This window comes from Rhinolophus hipposideros, assembly GCF_964194185.1.
Source record: "Rhinolophus hipposideros genome assembly, chromosome: 11".
NCBI lineage: Eukaryota > Metazoa > Chordata > Mammalia > Chiroptera > Rhinolophidae > Rhinolophus > Rhinolophus hipposideros.
The window spans coordinates 49,927,920-49,949,595 of NC_138057.1; the positions used below are offsets into that span (position 1 = coordinate 49,927,920).

The 21,676-nt window shown below is 37.4% G+C and overlaps 1 protein-coding gene across 3 annotated transcripts in view; it reads right to left on the bottom strand.

Annotated features, from left to right (window-relative positions):
* Positions 1 to 21,676, bottom strand: part of RIGI (RNA sensor RIG-I) — a 56,793-nt gene that overhangs the window by 25,623 nt on the left and 9,494 nt on the right. For 2 of the 3 annotated variants that reach the window (XM_081065409.1, XM_081065408.1), the window contains exons 2-6: positions 6,657 to 6,791; positions 3,857 to 4,038; positions 2,732 to 2,879; positions 1,584 to 1,706; positions 56 to 157 (exon numbers count right to left, since the gene is read on the bottom strand). In XM_081065409.1, coding sequence (XP_080921535.1) covers positions 56 to 157; positions 1,584 to 1,706; positions 2,732 to 2,879; positions 3,857 to 4,038; positions 6,657 to 6,747 — 646 coding nt within the window. In that variant the 5' untranslated portion in view covers positions 6,748 to 6,791. Of the gene's footprint in view, positions 1 to 55; positions 158 to 1,583; positions 1,707 to 2,731; positions 2,880 to 3,856; positions 4,039 to 6,656; positions 6,792 to 13,708; positions 13,917 to 21,676 lie in introns of those variants that run through there. The other variant, XM_081065407.1, reaches the window with a different exon arrangement.

Here is a 21,676-nt window from a genome sequence, read left to right on the forward strand (position 1 = left end):
AAAAAGGAAGTCCATGCATATATAACGCAAATATAAGTAACGGCAATCATCTTACCAGTAGGAGCACATATTATTGTGTTTCTTCCTTGCTTAGCAGGCAAAGTGAGCTCTAGTTGGTAATTCCTTGGCTTTATCGGACTGTGAATATGAGACACTTCTGAAACACAAAAGGAACAAAATTACCAAATAGTGACTGTTCTGAGGAATCAAGACAATAGCTATCTATTGTTAAATAGACAGGAATTCTGACTTCAGCAAGAAGGGCCGGCCTCATGTAAGCAAGTTTACAATCCTGTCTCTTGTTAACCATGTCAGCTTCTCCACTGATTTGAAGTACAGAACTAGTGACAAAAAGGGAAAGAGGAAAAACAAACAACAACCAAAAAACCCCAAATGGCTTAATTCAGGGCAAGACAGATGGCCACCAGTTAAAGGAAATGCTACATGGAACAAAACTGCAACAAACCCCTGCAAGATCTTTGAAAAGCACTAAAATGTAGACATTGAATTCCCAAGAAAATCTTATTGAAGAGCAACCATGCTTTGTAATTCTGATGGCTCTCACATGGTATTTTCTTTCAACAGAACCAGAAGTTCTAAAAAATAAGCAGAGGCTTTATGTCAATAATAGATAAGTATATAAAACGTTAAAAGCTACAAAAGACCTTGGAAATCATCTACTGAGTCCAACCTATGCATTTTAAAGAAAAGGAAACTTTCTAAAAGGTTAAGAGATTTCACTAAGGACTTTCATATGTCAGAAAAGATTAAAGAAACTTACATTCATTGATTTTTATTCTAGAATGACAAAAGACATATCATTCAGTTGCAGAAGTAATCTGTAAATTTTCTTCTTGTGGTTTTTATCTCCAAATCACATCTTCCTTCTAACACTACTCACGATTAATAATAAATTCTTCCTTGATGCCCTTTTGTAAGTAACTTTTTACTGTGGCTTATTATACAACTTTCTGGTCTCCTCATAAAACTATGCTTTTAGAAACATAAAGTGGGCCTTATATGGCCACACCTAACTTACACAGTGCCTCTGTATGAATTAGAAAAAGCACCCCTCTTGGAGGACACAGCCCCTTAATTCACTGTTTGGCAAACAGCACAGGCTGGATCAGCCTCCTCTCAACCTCTCAGCTGGGCACACATGTGTAGTGCACAAACTTCATCAACTTACTTTGCAGCTCTGGGCTCTGAAAACGGAAGTTGAGCAAGTGACTCACAAGTAGTAGTACTACTTTAGAAAGCTAGGCTGATTTTGCGTTTCTGGGAGGACTCTAGTTGCATTTTGAATGTAGACATGCACATACTTTCTTAATGATAAAGGAAGAGAAAAAAATATATAAAAGAGGGAGAAACACCTGACAATAGTGATGAGAGAATGACAGGAAGAGAATGACATTCCTAATAATAGAAAAAAGTATCTATTGTAATGTTAATTCAGTTTTCTTTCTTACTTTTCCTTAAAAACCATTTCAGAAGGCTGTGACTTTTGACATTGAAAAGATGTGTCCCTACACAAAATACTTGAAGAGCCATCGTTATGTAAAAGAACAAATAATGCTGGGTACCTGAAGGTGGACATGAATTCTGACTAAGATTCTGGCATTCTGGTTCTTCCTTGTAGACGATCTGTATGTCAGAAGTATTCATTTCCTCATCTTCAAGATCTTTCGTTTCAACATCTTTGGAACCTTTATGAGACCAAAACATCTTAGAATACTTATATAGTCTGATTACAGTCTTGATGGTGAAAGCCCTGCATAATACTAAAATTTTAAACTTCCATTAAGATTTCCCACAACCACCCTCTTCACCTTTTAAAACAATTAAAATAATCTTTGTGAGTTTGATATCTTAATTTAGAGTTTGAACTCCAATGTCATTTCAGACTTTATCATTCAAAGTGTGGAACATAAACCAGCAATTTTGGGAGCTTGTTAGAAATGCAGACTCTTGAGCCCCTATTGAATCAGATACTGCATTTGAACAAAATCCCCAGGTGATTCACATGCACGCTAAAGAAGAGAGGCAAAATTTAGCAGATATTCATGTCTTCCAATCCTGACCTGACCCAAGAAATCAGATGTGTATTTATACAGACAACTTGGGATCTAAAGAAGCCCGGGCAAAGCAAAGACCAGACCCTCAGAGGGTTTGCCAAACTCAGCCTATAAAAAAATGCTCTTAGAAGGTGTTAGCTTCAGGAAGCCAAATGATAGCTCAGATACTTAATCACAATAGATTCTTTTTTTCAGTCGTGTTATGGTTCAGTTCCAGACGGCTTCCAGAAAGAGAACCAAGCAATGTCTATTATGAGTCTACTCTGCAAAGGGGATGAGTCCTGGAGTTTGAACCTTCAACTATAGAATTTTCAAGCTATTTGTCTGATAATCTAAACCCAGACAGCAAGCTCAGACTCTGCCTTCCCTCAATTCTTTGGACCAGACGGGCTAATTCTGGATGAGAATGGTTTGCAGTGGTCCATTTGTAGGGGTTATATACAACCAAACTACTTCTGTAGGCAAGTAGCCACTTGCCTTCCAGAACTCAATTTCATGCTGGTCTCTAGCCATGGCATCTGAGGGGAAAAGTTCCTCTGATGGTGAGTCAAAAACAGGCAGGAATGAAGGAAGCCCTAAAGAGAAGTATGAGGAAGGCAGAGCATATTTTTAGACCCTCCCACTCTTCAGAGCAAGATCTTCCTTGAATATCCTACCGTTATCTACAATCCACAGTTCACTGAACTTGTTCTCTTCTTTCTCCAAAGCAAGTTTCAAAGTTTTGGGCCAGTGCTCCTTGTCTGATCTGAGAAGGCATTCAACCATTTTCTCTGCACCAGCCATTGACCCCTTGTTGGAACAAACCTAAGCAAGACAACTGTGATTGACTGACGAATAATTTCAAGTTTTCCTTTAACGAGCTTTTACCGAAGAAATATCAATTCAAGTGCTATCTGATTTAAAAGATTTAAAATCATTGCATAGTATAGTTCAATAGGTCTTATTCATGACCATTTTTGCTCCATCCAACACGATCTTTTACTTTACCCTTTCCTTCGTCCTTGTCTTCTACATGTTATATCACCATGTCAAGCCAAGCGTTCGCACCTCCTCTGAGATCATATAGCCAATCATCAGCAGCAATATTAGGAAAATAATCCGTTTGACAACCATTCAAAATATGGGTATACTGGCATAGAGAGATATTTGGAAGTATATAACCAAATATTAACAAATTTTTTTCAGGGTAGTGGAACTTACATGACTTCTATTATTAATCATAATAACTAAAATTTATTAAGCACTTATTGTTATGGTTCAGACATATGTAAACACTTTCCATATATTATCTCATTTAATCCTTGTAAAGATATAGTAATAAGGTACTATTATTATTTCCATTTTATACATGAAGAAACAGAGGCTTAGAGAAACTAAGTAACTTGCCGAAGGTCACACCACTAATAAGTGGTTGAGTAGTATTCTAACAAAATTTATGTGTTCAGAGCCTGAACACTTAACCACTAGAGTTTATGACTTTTTTCTTTTTATTTGCTAAACTGTTTATTTGCTAAACTGTTTAAATTTGCATGAAACATTATTCACAAAAGTAATAAAGTAATTTTAACTGAAAATAGGGCAAACCTGAAAAAAAACCTGTCACACAGTAACTACTCAGTTCACAATTAAAAGTACTATTCTAGGTAAGTATACCTTAGATTTGAGGATTTTTGTGGCTTTCAATGATCTTTCTTAGGTCTAAAACAGTATAGAAAACAGAAAACATTTTCTATGTTCAAATTATTTCTCCCAAATTCAATATTTTATTTTAATTAAATTACCTGTTTAATTTCTTCACATTCTTGATTAATTAAACATTCACACATATCAGGAAGGATATGATCTGGATCAACACTGGTTTTAAATTCTGGCTGCAAACGCCTTAGAAGCAATCTATACTCCTCCAACTTTTCAATTTTTTGGAAATCCCAACTTTCAATGGCTTCATAAAGGCCAGAATAACCTGTAAAAGAAAAAAAAAGAATTGGGAGCCTTTATGAGATCAACTAAAAAAATACTTTGATTCTCTAAACAACACGTTTTATTTTGCTTGTTTGGAACTTTATAATTATATCCTACTAAACGTATTTCTCTGACTTAAAAAAAAAAGTTTAGTATTACATTTCTAAGTTTTACCTGTGTTGTCGTCTGTAGCTTTGTATTCATACATTTTCATTGCAGTATAATGAACTATTGTATGAATATTTTAAAATTTATTTATCCATTCTCCTCTTCAAAGATACTGGGGTTGCTTCCAGTTTTGTTTGTTTGCTTGCTTGCTTTTGTTATTACAAACAATTATACTATGAACGTTCTAATGTGAGTATTCTGGGATATATGTGTAAGAGTTTTTCTAGGGCACATACTTAAGAGTGAAGCTGTTGGATAGAAGGAGATATCCGAGTTGAACTACATAAGATGATGCCAAATTGTTTTTCAAAATAGCTGTATCAAGTTATGCTCTGTATGTAACATTTTGTATGTGATATTTAAGATTTCCCATTATTAAATGTCCTCTTCAAGTCTTAATACTGTTGGACTTCTTAAGTTTTGCTATCTCATTGTGTTCCTAATTTACAATTCCCTAATTGCTAATTGGGCTGAGAATCTTCATATATTATTAACCTTTCATGCTTCCTATTCGAAATGTCAATTCACATTTTATGCCCTATAGATGTTTTCTTTTTTTCTAATTGATTTTAAAGCCTTTTTAATATGTTCTATATACCAATTCTTTGGTGATTATGTATTTTGCAAATATCCTCTCTTAGTTTGTGACTTGTTTTTTCACTTTCATTTTAATGTGTTTTGATAAACAGATGTTCTTAATTTTGATGTCTTCAAATTTATCAATCTTTCTTTTATGGTTAATGCTTAAATGTCTTGTTTCATAAATCCTGCCATACCCCCAGGCAATAAAAATATTATTTTACATTCTTTTCTAAAATTGTTAAAAATTTGCCTCTTAGAATTAAGTCTTTAATTCTTCTGAATTCATTTTGTATTTATGTGACTGGAATGAGGTAAAGAATATAAATTTATTTGTATCAAAATGAATATGAAAGTTAGGGTTTATTTGGTTTTAAACATTACCCCCTTTAGGTTATCCTGTTTATAATGGCCCATTATAATTTATAAAAAAGCCCCTCCTTTCCTGATGATCCTCCTTTCCCAGTGATCTCTAATACAGCAGGTTTCCATAAATATATGAGCCTAACTGAAGGCTCTCTATCCTATTTCAGTGGTCAGCTGGTCGACATCAGGAGCAGAGTTACACTGGGTCAACGCCTATGGCGTTACAATTAATCCTGGTATCTAGAAGGCGGGACCTAGACTACTTAATTCTTCTTCTTTAGGGATGTCTTAACTATTCTTGGGTCACAATTCTTCCATATACATTTGTGGACAGAAAAGGGGCCACATGTTAAACCTGACAAGCTCGGGAGACTGAAAATAACCACGTAGGATGGTGTGAGCATAGAAATTCATAACTAAGGTGGGCCATGGCAGGAAGTCACATCCTTGGCCTTGACAAAGGTCAATCTTTACCTTAAATAAGCCTATCTGTTGTCTTTTTGCATCTAAGATAACATACCCTTGGAATGTCAGAGTAATTCCCTTTTCTGGACACCCCAGAGGGCACAACTCACCACACTACAGAGCAGAAAACTACAAAATCCCTCATTGTTATCTTGTTCCCCAAATATCATCCCAGTGTGCTGTAAAATGCTGTTAACTATCCTGTACCCACCAACGTAAAAGAAGTGTGTGTTGCTCCATTTTGCTTTTTATCCAATCCCAGAGATTTCCCGGCTTCGCTTTCTCCCACCCCCTTAATCTACAACCAATGGATTTCATGTAACCTTCCTCCTTTGATTCTAATGTATAAAATAAGTTGCAAAATTGCCATTTTCCAGAGCATTTTCTCAATCCGTTGAGATTCTGCTGCCTGGCTATTGTCATCAGTTTGGCTCAAAAATAAGCTTTCTCTTAGGCTAGATGTTTTTCGTTGACATATTTTAGAATCAGCTTGTCAAACTCATGAGAAAGCATGTAGGATTTTTATTAGAATTGAATATATATATCAATGGTTGGGAGAGCTGACATTTTCATGATATCAAGTTTTCCTTTCCATGTGCATAGGTATATATCTCTAGTTGGTTAAGACTTCTTTAATATCTTTCAATAACATTTTATCATGTTCTCCGTTTTCGAATTTACACATCTTTTGCTAGCTTTACTCCAAAATACACTGTAACTTTTGTTACTATTGTAAATGATATTTCATTTTAAATTCGATTCTCTATTTGCTTCCAGTGGGTGGAAATGCAACTAACTTTTGCATACTGATCTTATTTCCAAAAAAACTTACTAAACTATCCCATTAGTTACAATGCTCTCTGTAGTTTCCTTTGTATATTTCAGGTAGGCAATTATATATCTGCCTGAACCTAGTCTTTACATTGTCTCATATTAAAAGACATGAACTATATGGGGATACCTCAAAATTAGCTGCATTTTACTTTTCCAGTTCTGAAATGGTCAGATAATACACTGATTTGTGAGTAAGAAAGAACTAACCTGCATGGCCAAGAGCGTCCAAAAAGCCACGGAACCAGCCTTCCTCCTGGAGCTCCAACAGGAACTTGAGAAAAAGTGAGGCAGCCTCCATTGCGCCCTTGTTGTTTTTCTCAGCCTGAATATACTGCAGCTCATCTACAAACAGAAGCAAGAGTCACTCATAAAACTGCAGCACCACTAATTATTGGAAGAAAAACCTGAAAAGGGTTGTTAAACCTTCTCAAATAAGGATGGAGACAGTAACAAATCACAGCAATGGAGGAACTGCAGGAATGCAGCAAATTCTCTGCCCTGGCAAACAAGTAGAATCACACAACATGTAGGCTTTCTGACTGGGTTCTTTCACTTAGCATACTGTTTTCAAGGTTCGTCCATGTATGTGGCATACCTCAGGTTCCCCAGGTAGAATTTCTTGATCTCATTTCTTTGCTTTCTGTCTTTACATGCCCCTGACTAGAGCACTGACCCTGCATAGTATACAGTAATTGTTTGAGGGTCTGTTTTCTCCCTTAAACTGTGACCATGGACATGTATTCATCTTTGAACTCTAATCATCAATAAAGTGCCTGGCTCATGCATGTGTCCAGAAAAATGTTACTGACGGAATGGATAATACTCAAGTATGGCTCCTGCAGTACTAAGGGTTAGCCTTTGACTCCAAAGAGATACTGCAAAACAATCTGTAGCCCATACTTCTGTCTACCTTGACACATCATAGATAACCTAACCAAAGCCCTGCAAAACCCTAGTGTCCATGCAACCTCTCCATAAGAAACTTGGCTTCAATTCTCCTTTCCCAAGATGCAACCAGTGTACAATATCCAACATATGCAGTGAAGAATTATAGGTCATCAAAATGGCGGCGTGAGGTGAGCCTCGGTAAAGTTCCCCTGGAATTTACAATTAATCAAACAACAATAACTCCACAAAGGTCTCCCTGCACAGCAGACAGGCAAGATGAAGAGGCCCACTACTCAATTCACCTAACGGTGGGCGAATCGCAGGGGGGGAGGGGAGGAAGGGAGAAGTGCAGAGACGGAGCCGCGCGGGCGCAGGACGCAGACCTAGCTCAGTGCTCCGAGCTCTCTGCATCGGAGAGAGGGAAGAACTCGGACTGCTAGGGCTCCGCTTATGGCCCACAGGGCTGAGGGGACAGCATATAACACGGCTGAACCCAACGCGCACGGCAGAGACCTCGGAGAAAAGACTGAGGGAAGAAGGCTGAAAACTGTGGTTTAAGCCCTCACTGCCCAGCAGAGAACGGAAGCCTTAGGCACTGAGACTAGCCGCCCCCTCCTTACCCTCCCAGAGCTCATCCGGCCCCCACCTGCCCGGTGCTAGAAGCAGAACAGTAGCAGTGTCGGATCAAAAGAACAGAACATTTGCTGTTCTGAGAACTGTGGACCGCAGACACAGATTCGGAGCCCAACTAGTTCCAGCAAAGGGGAGGGAGCTATGAAAGCGGACCGGCTGTGGTGGTGGTCGCCGCCATTGCTCTGGGCCACCTCTCGCAACTCACCCCGCCCCTGGCCCAACCTATCTGGGTGGATCCCTGCAGGAGTAAACAGAACTGCTGAAAACTACAGGCTCTGAATCTGGTTCAGAAAGATCTTTGGAACTTGAAAAGCTCTCAGCACCCCCACAGGGACGTGGCACCCTATGACCCAGGCGAACTGTTAACAGAGGAAAAGCCCGTCTCCCAGAGAATCCCCCCATTGTGTGAGAAGCTGGAATAGTGCAGAGAAAATATAGCACTACCGTGTGAGAGAGAAAAAAAGGCTGCAATCGGAGAGAAAATAAAACATTCTGCCAACAAGAACTGGAAAACAAAAGAAAGACCTCTTCCTATCAACCTGTTGGAGAAGCCACCTCGGTAGATGTCTAGGAAGAGAAATAATAAATCAGTAATTGCCATGAATAATCAAGGAAAGAAGACAGCTCAAAAAGAAAGTGAAAAGTCTCCAGAAAAGGAACTTAAAGATATGGAAATATGTGACAAATGACAGAGAAGTCAAGATTGCAGTTCTGAAAAAACTCAACGAGATGCAAGAAAACACAGAAAGGCAGTTTAATGAACTCAGAAACACAATCAAAGAACAACATGATCATTTTACGAAAGAGACTGAAATTTTAAAAAAGAACCAAATAGAATTTCTGGAGATTAAGAACTCAATAGAAGAAATTAAGAATGAAATAGCCAGCTTAGGTAGTAGAGTTGACCAGATGGAGGAAAGAATCAGTGACATCAAAGATAGAAACCTGAAAATTACACAGATGGAAGAAGAAAGAGACCTGAGACTTAAAAGAAATGAAAGAACTCTACAAGAACTTTCTGACTCCATCAGAAAGAGCAATATAAGAATAATTGACATACCAGAAGGAGAAGAAAGAGATAAGGGAACAGAGAATATATTCAAACAAATTGTCGAAGAGAACTTCCCAAACTTGTGGACAGAACTGGATCCTCGAATCCAAGAAGCAAATAGAACACCTAATTACCTCAATCCCAACAGGCCTTCTCCAAGGCACATTGTATTGAAGCTGTCTAAAATCAACGACAAAGAAAGAATCCTAAAGGCAGCCAGGGAAAAGAAGACGGTAACCTACAAAGGAAAGCCCATTAGATTATCATCAGATTTTTCAGCAGAAACTCTACAAGCCAGGAGGGAGTGGAACCAAATATTCAAACTATTGAAAGAGAGAAATTATGAGCCAAGAATAATATATCCAGAAAAGATATCCTTTAGATATGAAGGAGGAATAAACACCTTTGTAGACATACAGAAGCTGAGGGAATTTTCTAATACACGACCTGCACTACAAGAAATACTAAAGGAGGCTATTAGACCACCATCAACAGGGACAATTTGTGGCAACATAAAAAGGGGCAGAGTAAAGGCCTGAACCGGAATATGGGAATAGAGAAAGTAAGCGTGCTGAAGAAAATGGAATACTCTAAATATCAAACTTTCTTTTACATAAACTTAAGGGTAACCACTCAAAAAAAATCCAGAACAGAAATATGTACTGTAATAAAAGAAGAAACAGAGAGAAACATCATAGAAAAGAACTAGAAAAAGAAGATCCAATGAAGCCCAAGGTCAGCAGAAGAAAGGAAATAACAAAAATCAGAGCAGAACTAAATAAAATAGAAAACAAAAAGACAATAGAAAAAAATTAATGTGACAAAGAGCTGGTTCTTTGAAAAGATTAACAAAATTGATAAACCCTTGGCTAGGCACACTAAGATAAAAAGAGAGAAGACACTAATTAGCAAAATCAGAAATGAAAAAGAAGAAGTTATCATGGACACCACAGAAATACAAAGGATCATCCAATCATACTATGAAGAACTATATGCCACCAAATTCAATAACCTAGAAGAAATGGACAAGTCCTTAGAAACACATAGCCTTCCTAGGCTGAACCATGAAGAACTGGAAAATCTAAACAGACCGATCCCCAGTAACGAAATTGAATCAGTCATCCAAAACCTTCCCAAAAGCAAAAATCCTGGACCAGATGGCTTCACTAGTGAATTCTACGAAACCTTCAAAGAGGATCTAATACCAATCCTGCTCAAACTCTTCCAAAATATTGAAGAACAGACAATACTCCCCAACTCATTTTATGAGGCCAACATTACCCTGATACCAAAACCTGGTAAGGACAACACAAAAAAAGAGAACTACAGACCTATATCTCTGATTAATACAGATGCTAAAATCCTAAACAAAATTCTAGCAAATAGAATACAACAATGCATTAAAAAGATTATTCATCACGACCAAGTGGGTTCATCCCCGAGGCACAAGGATAGTTCAACATCCGCAAATCCATCAATGTGATACATCACATAAACAAAATAAAGGACAAAAATCATATGATTATATCAATTGATGCAGAAAAAGCATTTGACAAGATACAACAACCATTTATGATTAAAACACTTAATAAAATAGCTATAGAAGGAAAATACCTTAACATAATAAAGGCCATATATGACAAGCCCTCAGCTAATCTCATAATTAATGGTGAAAAACTGAAACCCTTTGCTCTACGTTCAGGAACACAACAGGGCTGTCCTGTATCACCTCTGCTTTTCAACATAGTGTTGGAAGTCCTTGCCGGAGCAATCAGGCAAGAGAAAGAAACAAAAGGCATCCAATTGGGAATGAGGAAGTTAAATTGTCACTCTTTGCAGATGACATGATGATATATATAAAAAACCCTAAAGACGCCACCAAAATGCTATTAGAAACAATCAACAAATATAGTAAAGTTGCCAACGTACAAAAGTCCATTGCATTCCTATATACTAACAATGAAATCTCAGAAAAAGAAATACAAAAAACAATTCCTTTTGCAATTGCAGCAAAAAGAATAAAATACCTAGGAATAAACTTAACCAAGAATATGAAAGACCTATATGCTGAAAACTATAAGACATTTTTGACAGAAATTGAAGAAGACAAAAAGAAATGGAAAGACATTCTGTGCTCATGGATTGGAAGAATCAACATAGTTAAAATGGCCATATTACCCAAAGCAATACACAGATTTAATGCAATCCCCATCAAAATCCCAATTGATTTTTTAAAAGAAATAGAACAAAAAATGATCAGATTTGTTTGGAACCACAAAAGACCCCAAATAGCCAAAGCAATCTTAAGAAAAAAGAACAACACTGAATGTATCACACTCCCTGACTTTAGCTTGTACTACAGGGCTACAATAGTCAAAACAGCATAGTATTGGCAGAAAAACAGACATATAGACCAATGGAATAGAATTGAGAACCCAGAAATAAAACCACATAAATATGGACAGATAATTTTTGACAACGAAACAAAAAACGTACAATGGAGAAAAGACAGCCTCTTCAATAAATGGTGCTGGCAGAATTGGATAGCCATGTGCAAAAGCATGAAACTGGACTGCTATCTGTCACCATGTACCAAAATTAATTCAAAATGGATCAAAGCATAAGACCTGACACAATAAACTGATAGGAGAAAACATAGGTACTAAACTTATGGACCTTGGGTTCAAAGAGCATTGACTTTAAACCTATGAATTTGACTCCAAAGGCAATGGAAGTAAAAGCTAAAATAAATGAATGGGACTATATGAAACTTAAAAGCTTCTGCACAGCAAAAGAAACCATCGACAAAATAAAAAGGCAACCAACTGAATGCCAGAAGATTTTTGCAAACAGTGCCTCTGATAAGGGGCTAATATCCAAAATATACAAGGAACTCATGAAACTCAACAACAAAAAAACAAACAACCCAATTGAAAAATGGGCAGACGACCTGAAGAGACATTTCTCCAAAGAGGACATACAAATGGTAAATAGACATATGAAAAAATGCTCAACATCACTAATCATCAGAGAAATGCAAATAAAAACCACAATGAGATATCACCTCACCCCAGTCAGAATGGCTATCATCAACAAGACAAATAGTAACAAGTGTTGGAGAGGCTGTGGAGAAAGGGGAACCCTCATACACTGTTGGTGGGAATGCAGACTGGTGCAGACGTTTTGGAAGGCAGTATGGAGGTTCCTCAAAAAATTACGAACACAATTACCATATGACCCAGCAATCCCTCTCCTGGGTATCTACCCAAAAAATCTGAAAACATTTATACATAAAGACATGTGTGCTCCAATGTTCATTGCAGCTTTGTTTACGGTGGCCAAGACATGGAAACAACCAAAATGTCCTTCGATAGATGAATGGATAAAGAAGTTGTGGTATAGATACACAATGGAATACTAAACGGCGGTAAGAAAAGATGATATAGGAACATTTGTGACAACATGGATGGATCTTGAGAGTATAATGCTAAGCGAAATACATCAGACGGAAAAAGCAGAGAACCGTATGATTTCACTGATATGTGGTATATAAACCAAAAACAACAAAAGAACAAGACAAACAAATGAGAAACAAAAACTCATAGACACAGACAATAGTTTAGTGGTTACCAGAGGGTAAGGGGGGTGGGGGGTGAGAGATGAGGGTAAGGGGGATCAAATATATGGTGATGGAAGGAGAACTGACTCTGGGTGGTGAACACACAATGGGATTTATAGATGATGTAATACAGAATTGTACACCTGAAATCTATGTAATTTTACTAACAATTGTCACCCCAATAAATTTTTTAAAAAAAGAATTATAGTAAAAGAGACCCAGAATATTGCTAATGTAATTTAAACATATTGGTGTATTTGTATGTGTGTGCATGGGAATGTATGAGCATAAAGAGAGTATGGATAAGCTCACATCAGGAAAGATATTTACCCACTTAGAGTCTGAAAAGGAATTGCCAGATACCCCTCTCACCACAACTCCTTCCAGGAACCACCTCCCCTCTTCTCTGTCTCCAAAATCTCCCCTCATGTACAACACAGAACCTTTCAATACAAATGTATAAAATGGCCCATTATCCATCATCATGTGTCTCAAAGGCTGGATGGAAATACCTGAATTGAAGCATAAAGCCCCTCAGTCCAAGTCTTGCTCCCCTCAAGCTTCCAGGTATTTGGAAGTGACCTGCAGAATGTGAACTTCCTGGTAGCTTGGACAGTATTTTGTAACCATTTGTATACATCCCTACTCACCTGTTTCCCACCCCCAAAACCCTGGGCTATAAAGTATTTGAAGGAAGGGTCTGTATTTCTGAATCTCTGAGGTCAACAAAGTCAACACTCACCGTAGACGCGATTAATAGAAACGAATGTAATTGGTAGCGACCTGTTTCTCCAGCTTTGACCTAAATAGATGTGCACATCTAAGCGAGTCATTTCATCTTGCTGGGACTCATTTCATCTTGCTGGTTTCCCTATCCGGGTCTCTAAGGGCTCCTCAAACTCTGACAATCTCTAGTCTAAAATGCTTTTGCGGTCTTGCTACAAACTCGGCGTTCCCAGCAGACTACCTGTATTGATTAAAGGAAGGGTGGGGGGAGGGAAGTAAAGGAAAACACGTCCTGAATTGTTTTCCGGCCCCAAGAGGCGGGCGCCGCTGGGGACCACTCACCCTCCTTAAACCAGGGGGCCATGTAGCTCAGGATGTAGGTAGGGTCCAGAATCTTCGTGACATAGTTCTGGAAAGCGTGCAGATTCCGCCGCTCCTCGGCCGTCATAGCCGCAGCTCGGCTCCCGGTCTAACCTGCGCTCCACTCCCCTGGGAGCCCGCAGAGAACAGGGAGGGATTTTCCCGAAAAACGAAACTGCAACTACTAGCCAGTGCCGTACCGCGGAGGCTGGGCTACCAAAGGGCACAGCCGCCCCGCCTCCCTGTCCCCGCTTGGTTTCGTTTCCTCTCCCGCAGCTTGCTTTTCCCACCCATCGGCGCTCACTGGCCCCGAGGGTTCGAAGGCTCCTGGGGGATCGCTTTTTTGATTTTCATGTTATCTTCCTTTTTTGTTTTGCTTTTATAGCGGTAAAATTGAGATTCAATACAGTGCACAGATTTGAAGTGTACAGTTCTGAGTTTTGAAAAATGCATGCAGTGGAACCACTTGTCCCAGGTTGTGTGCGCCCTAAGGTAAGTGTAAGCCTATGTTTAACTTGACAGGAAACTGCAACCTCTTCCAAAATGGCCTTGCCATGTTGCATTCCCACTGGTAGTGTGAGAGCTCCAATAAACACACATCCAGTAAATACAGACACTGGTCAGTTTTGTTTGCCACCTTGGTTGGTATGAAATGGCCTATTACTGTGGTTTTAATTTTAATTCCTCAAATAATGATATTGGGCACATTTGCATATACTTATTCGCCATTCATATATCTTTTTGTGAAATATATGCTCCAATCTTTTGCCTGATTGAGTGGTTTTTCTTTGTGTTATGGATTTACAAGTTTTTTATTTACTAGATACAAGCTCATTGTCAAATATATGTATTCCAAATATCTTCTCCCAGTCTGTGACTTACCATTTCATTTTCTTAAAGGTGTCATTTGAGTAGAAGTTTATTTTGGTGAAACCTAATTTATGTTTTTTTTTCCTTTGTTTACTGATTTTTGTGTTCTCTTTAATAACTCTGTCTAGTCGAAGGTCAGGAAGATATTCTGTGTTTCCTTGTAGAGTCTTTGCGTTTTTAGCTTTTACATTTAGGTCTATGATCCTCTCAAATTAATTTTGTTGTGGTGTGAGGTAGGGGTCAAGGCTTCATTTTTTTTCACCATACTTCTAATTGTGCCAGCACAAATTATTTGATTTGTTGAAAAATTTTCCTTCTCCCACTGAATAGCCTTGGCATCTTTGTCAAAAGAATCAATTGACTGTATGTGTGTAGGTCTATTTTTAACTCTAGTCTGTTTCATTTATTTGCTGATACGTTATTCTTCTTCGTAAAGACTGTGTTGGCTAGTCCAGGCTCTTTGCATTTCCCTATGACACAAGAATCAACTTGTCAGTTCACACACACACACACACACACACACACAGGCCTATCGAAACTGTGATCAGCACTGCATTGATCCTACAGATGAACTTGGGTTGAACTGACATCTTAACAATATTGAATTCTAATCCATGAATTCATTTACTTAGGTCTTCTTTAGTTTTTCATTTATTTGTCTTTAATTTCTCAGAGGTATTTTAGAGTTTTTATACCTATCTGTCAAAATTATCTGAACTATTTCATGTTCTTTGATGCTACTCTAAGTGGAATTATTTTTAAAGTTTAATTTTGAAATTATTGTTAGTATATAGAAATACAAATGTTCTGTTCCTTGACCTTGTTTTATACAACACTGATAAATTCACTTATTAGGTCTCATAATTGTTCTGTAGATTCCTTAAACTTTGCTAGGTAAACAATCATGTCCTTTGTGAACACATGGTTTTTACTTTTTCCTTTCCAGTCTTTATGCCTTTTATTTTGTTTCCTTATTGCATCACCTGTGATCTCCAATAAAATATTGAATATAAGTGGTAAAGAGTTGACACCCTTATCTTATTATACTAATCTCAGTGGGAAAATGATCTATGTTTCACTTTAATTACAATGTTGGCTGTAGGTTTTTTTAGATGCCTTTTATCAGATTGATCTTCTTTTATTCCTGGTTTACTCAGAGTATTTATCATGAATATTGAATTTTTCAAAAAATTTTTTTGCATCTATTGAGGTTATCATATATTGTTAGTATAACTGAATTTCATTGATTTTTTTCTGAGTATTAAACCAACCTAGAATTCCTGGGAAAAAGTCCATTTGGTTATGATATAGCATCCTTTTAAATATATATTTCTGGATTCAATTTGCTAATATTTTTGTATCTATGTTCATAAGGGATATTGGTCTGTAAGTTTCTTTTCTTGTAAAGTCAGGGTTATGCTGGCCTCCTAAAACGAGTTCGTGTAAGACTCGTATCATTTCTTTCTGAAACATTACACAGAATCCACAAACAAAACCATTAAGGCTTGGAGTTTTCTTTCTTTGAAGATTGTTTATAACTATTCAATTTCTGTACTAGACACAGGCTATTCTGCTTTTTTATTTGATCTCAAATCAGTTTTGGTAAGTTGTGCTTTTCAAGGAATTTGACCATTTCCTCTAAGTTACTACTTTTACTGGCAAAAAGTTGTTCATGATATTCCTTATTATCCTATACCTTTTTTAAAAATTCAGTCTTGCCAGGGATTTACCAATTTTATTTATCTTTTCAAAAACCAACTTTGGCTTTAGCTTTTCAAAATTGTTATTCTATTTTCTATTTCATTGATTTCTGCTCTAATTATTATTTTCTCCTACTTTAGGTTTAATTTGCTCTTTCTTTACTAGTGTGTTAAGGTCGAAGTTTTGATCACTGATTTTACATTTTCTTTTCCAATGTAAATATTTGAGACTATAAATTTCCCTTTTCTCAGCTGATAAGTTCTAACATCCCATCAATTTTGATGTATGGTTTTCAATGTCATTCCATTTGAAATAGTTTCTAATATCCTTGTGATTTTTTAACCTATGAGTTAATTGAGAAGTATGATGTTTATTTTTCAAATATCGGGAATTTCCTAAACACTTGAGGGTTACTGACTTCTGATTTTAATCTGTTGTGATCAGTTTAATATGTTGTAAGATTTCAACCTTTCGAAATTTGTTGAAACTTGTTTTATGGCCCAGCATATGGACTATCTTGATATATGTCCCAGATACACTTAAGAATGTGTATTCTAAATAGAATTACCATATGACCCAGCAATCCCTCTCCTGGGTATCTACCCAAATAATTTGAAATCATTTATACATAAAGACACGTGTGCTCCAACGTTCATTGCAGTTTTGTTTACGGTGGCCAAGACATGGAAACAACCAAAATGTCCTTCGATAGATGAATGGATAAAGAAGTTGTGGTATATATACACAATGGAATACTATTCGGCGTTAAGGAAAGATGATATAGGAACATTTGTGACAACATGGATGGATCTTGAGAGTATAATGCTAAGCGAAATAAGTCAGACAGAAAAAGCAGAGAACCGTATGATTTCACTGATATGTGGTATATAAACCAAAAACAACAAAAGAACAAGACAAACAAATGAGAAACAAAAACTCATAGACACAGACAATAGTTTAGTGGTTACCAGAGGGTATGGGGAGGGGGGGTGAGAGATGAGGGTAAGGGGGATCAAATATATGGTGATGGAAGGAGAACTGACTCTGGGTGGTGAAAACTCAATGGGATTTATAGGTGATGTAATACAGAATTGTACACCTGAAATTATGTAATCTCATTAACAATTGTCACCCCAATAAATTTTTTAAAAAAAGAATGTGTATTCTGCAGTTCTTGGGTATAATGTTCTATAGATGTCAATTATTCAGGTTGAGTTATAGTGTGATTCAAGTCATCTATATCCTTACTAATTTTCTATTTGTTTTGTCAAGTACTGAGAGGGGGTATTAAAATCTCCAACTATGATTACTGATTTGTCCACTTGTCCCTTTTGTTCTATCAGTCTTTGCATCATAAATTTTATAGCTGTTATTAGATACATACACATTTAAGGCTGTATTTTCCTGATAAATTATGCCTTTTATCATTATGACGTCTCTTTTGTCTCTGTTAATGCTTGTTATACCAAAGTCTGCTTCATATATTACTATACCTGTAACAGCTTTCTTATGGTTACTGTTTGCATGGTATATCTTTTTCCATCCTATTGCTTTCAACCTCTTCTAATATTTAAAGCACATCTCTAGTATACTGCTTATAGTTGAGTCTTCCTTTATTGTATCCAGTCTGATAATCTCTGGCTTTTAATTGGAGCAATAAATCCATTTACATTTAATTATTGACATGAGCTTAAAACAGCAAGTTTGCAGTTTGTTTCATCCAATTTTGTTCCTTTGTTCCTATATTCCTTCAATTTGGGTTAATCAAGTACATTACTTTTCTCTTTTAGCTATAATTCTCTGTACAGTCACATGCCGCTTAACAATGGGGTAAGTTCTGAGAAATGCCTCATCAGGCAATTTTATCATTGTGCGAACATCATAGAATGCACTTACACAAACCTAGATGGTATCATCTATAACACACCTAGGCTACATGGTATAGCCTGTTGCTCCTATGCTACAAGCCTATGCAACATGTTACTGTACAAAACAATACGAGATTAAATCAAGCACAAGAGAAAAGGATGCCATCAAGAGACACAGTCAACACAAGTTGGATGAGGCTGCTGCTGGTATAACACAACATATTGTTTTACAGCAAACTTTATGTAAGTAGAAAGAGTGCACACTAAAATATATAGTGCAGTAAATACATAAACTAGCCACAGTCATTTATTATCATTATTAGTACGTACTGTACATGATTGTATATGCTATGTTTTATATGACTGGCAGCGCAGGTTTGTTTACACCAGCATCACAAGAATGCATTGTGCTCCAATGTTACAACTATGACATCGCTAGGCAATACGAAGTTTTCAACTCCATTACACTCTTATGGGACCCGTCATATAAGTAGACCATCGTTGACCAAAACATTGTCATGAGCCCATGACTGTATTCTTTTAGCTGCATGCCTCTGTCGCATCCTGAGATTTTATCAGTCTACGTAGAATTATTGTATCCTACCCGGTATAATGTAAGATCCTTGCAACCACATCACGCTGTCTACCCCGGTCCATCCTTTGTGCTAGTCATAATTTTTACTTCTCTAGATGTTACAAACCACCTAATACAATAAGCTTTACTGTAAAAAGTCAGTTGTCTTTTAAATAAGAAAATTATAGTCTTTTCTATTTTCCCATCTATTTACCATTTCTGGTGACATTCATTCTTAGCTGTAAATACTGGTTTCTATCTGATGTCATTTCCTTCTGGCTTCTCTAATGTATTAAGGTTTACAGTGAATTTTTCATTTCAAATACTGTTTTTAAAAATTTGGAGACTTCCGTTGCTTCTTTTTCTATTTCTCAGCTGAGAACCTCCATCTGTTCATCAATGTAACCATCTTTGAAGTTCATGTACATATTTCTAATAGTGTCTTTAAAGTCTGTCTCCTAATTTCATCATGTGGATTATTTAAAGTATGTTTTTTTAACTGCTTTTTCTTGACTATGGGTACCTTCACGTCTAGTAATTTTATTTAATACTGGACATTATAGATATGCTGTAGAATCTCTAGATTCTATCATTTTACACTGGGGAGTGTTGCTTTTTGTTCTGGCATGCTAATTTACCAGCTACTCATTTTGAATTTATAATTTTGTCTTTTACCTTGTGGTGGGTCTGCTCAGCTGTGCCCTTAGTGCAAGGCGAATCCCTTACTCCTGGGTCATGGTCTTTTCTGCAAAGGTGTGGCCCTGTAGGGGGTTCAGTGAAAAGCCCTGTTTTCCCTGCCCTTTTAAGTTGGTGAAACTCAATGACTCCAAATTCTGTTTTCCCTGTGGTGGCAGCTCATGTCTGATGAGCTCTTTCAGCCTTCCAGCTACTGCTTACGTAGGCTCCTTGGAATCTCCCATGCATGTTTGTGTTTCAAGGTCAGCTAAGGAGTGAAGGTTATATACAAATTGTAGTGTTTCCCCTTTGTTTCCTTTCTTTCTGAAATTTCCCCCTCAGTATCATCACTCTGGCAGCGCCAGAGTTCATCTTCTAATTCAATGACTATGGCTTTCTGCTTGTGTTCTAACTTCCATGTGGACCTGAGAGGACCCTCAGAAGAAAAGCCATGTACTTTTCATGCAGTACCTATCTTTCAATGGTCTAATTCCTTCCAGTTTCTGCCTTTTGATTTTTCTCCAGTGCCTTCAAGTTCTTGTTCTTTATGTTTTGTCCATTTTTATAACTTACCTATCATACAAGCTATTCTGCCAATACTTGGTTTTGGATTTTTAACTAAAAGAAAGAAATCAGATCCAAAATTCCTTTTAAAAAATAAATCCATGCCTCCTTTATGCTAACAGTGGGAAATAACATAGCCTTGAATAAGGGGGTTTATTAAACATCAGCAGTTATAGTGTAGACTGAATCTAAAAGAACTGAAGTCCCAGAAAGTAAATCATTTGGCAGATTTGTAGGTAAAATTTTACCAAGGCCAGAGAAGAAGGTGAGAGTCACAAAATAGTGAGAAGAATGAACTTGTCTTAGACCCTCTCCTCACCTGGGCATTGATTTACCCAACACATTTACAGAGCATCTGCTATATGCCAGGTATTATGAAAAGTACTGGGTATATGGAGATGAGTGAAAAACAGTTTCCCTCATAAGCTTAGTCTGATGGTGAGGAAGAAGACAGACAATAAAAATGTAAAAACACAAATAATTAATTGCCAAATGTGAAGTGAAACAAAGAAAGTAAATAAGAGTCATGAGAAAATGGAGGTTGGGAAGAACTTAATATAGTGATGGGGAATATCTCTGAGTAGGTCACATTTCAACTGAATACTTAAGCGTGAGAATCAACTATTCAAAAAAAGCAGTGTGGGGGGTTGCATATAGGGGGACCGACAGCACAAATGCGTCACAAAGAAAGTGAAAACACTTGCAGATGGAACTTCATGAACAAGGGATAAATGGTATGCAGTGTTGCTGAATAGGTAAACAGAGCCTTGTGAGGCGAGGAATGAAGTGCTATGGGAACACACTGCAGGGTTTTAAGCAAGAAGTACGTAATATAATCTGATCACTTTTGTGAAAAGACCTCTGCCTCCTGTGCAGAACTAGTAGATCAGTTGGTAGATGACTCAAGTGAGAGATGATGAGAGCAGACAAGAATAGTGCCTTTGGAGAGTTTAAGAGGTGAATTGCTTGAGGTAGATTTTAGAGGTAGGATTGAGTAAGTGGCAGTGGAAAGACGGAAAAAAATATCAAAGCTACATTCCAGGTTATCCGGTTTGAGCAACTGCGAACATGAAATGGAGAAGACAGGTTTACAGTTTTCACATTCTAAGGTGGGAGATAAAGAAAATAGATATTAGGTAGTAATAAGCGGAGAAAAAATGAAGCAGGATAAGGGAATAAAGAATAATGGGGAGTGCTGATGTTAGATGAGTTGATCAGGGAAGACCTAAATGAAGTGAGAGAGCATGCCATTTGGGTGAAGAACATTCTACTCAAAAGGAAGAGCAAGTGCCAAGGCCCAAAGGCAGGAGTGAACTGAGTGTGCAAAAGAACAGGAGGTGAGCAAGGTTGCTGGAGTGGAGTGGTCTGGGGAAAGGGAGACAGGTGACCACAGCAGTTGCTGTAAGGCCTGACAGACCAAGATAAGCACTTTGGTTTTGATCCTAAACATGATGGGGAACCACAGCAGGACTTTGAGAGGGGGAATATCATGGTTTCATGTTTTTAAAGGCTCACTGTGGATGACTTGAGGACAGTAAACTGCGGGGAAGGTGGGCCAAGGGTGGAAGCAAAGTAACTAGGTAAGAAGCAACAGTACTAGTCCACGGGAAAGATGATATCTTAGATTAGGATCAAAGCAGGGGGAGTGGTGAAATTACAGGATATTAGATTGTATGCTTTTATAGTAAATTAGACTTT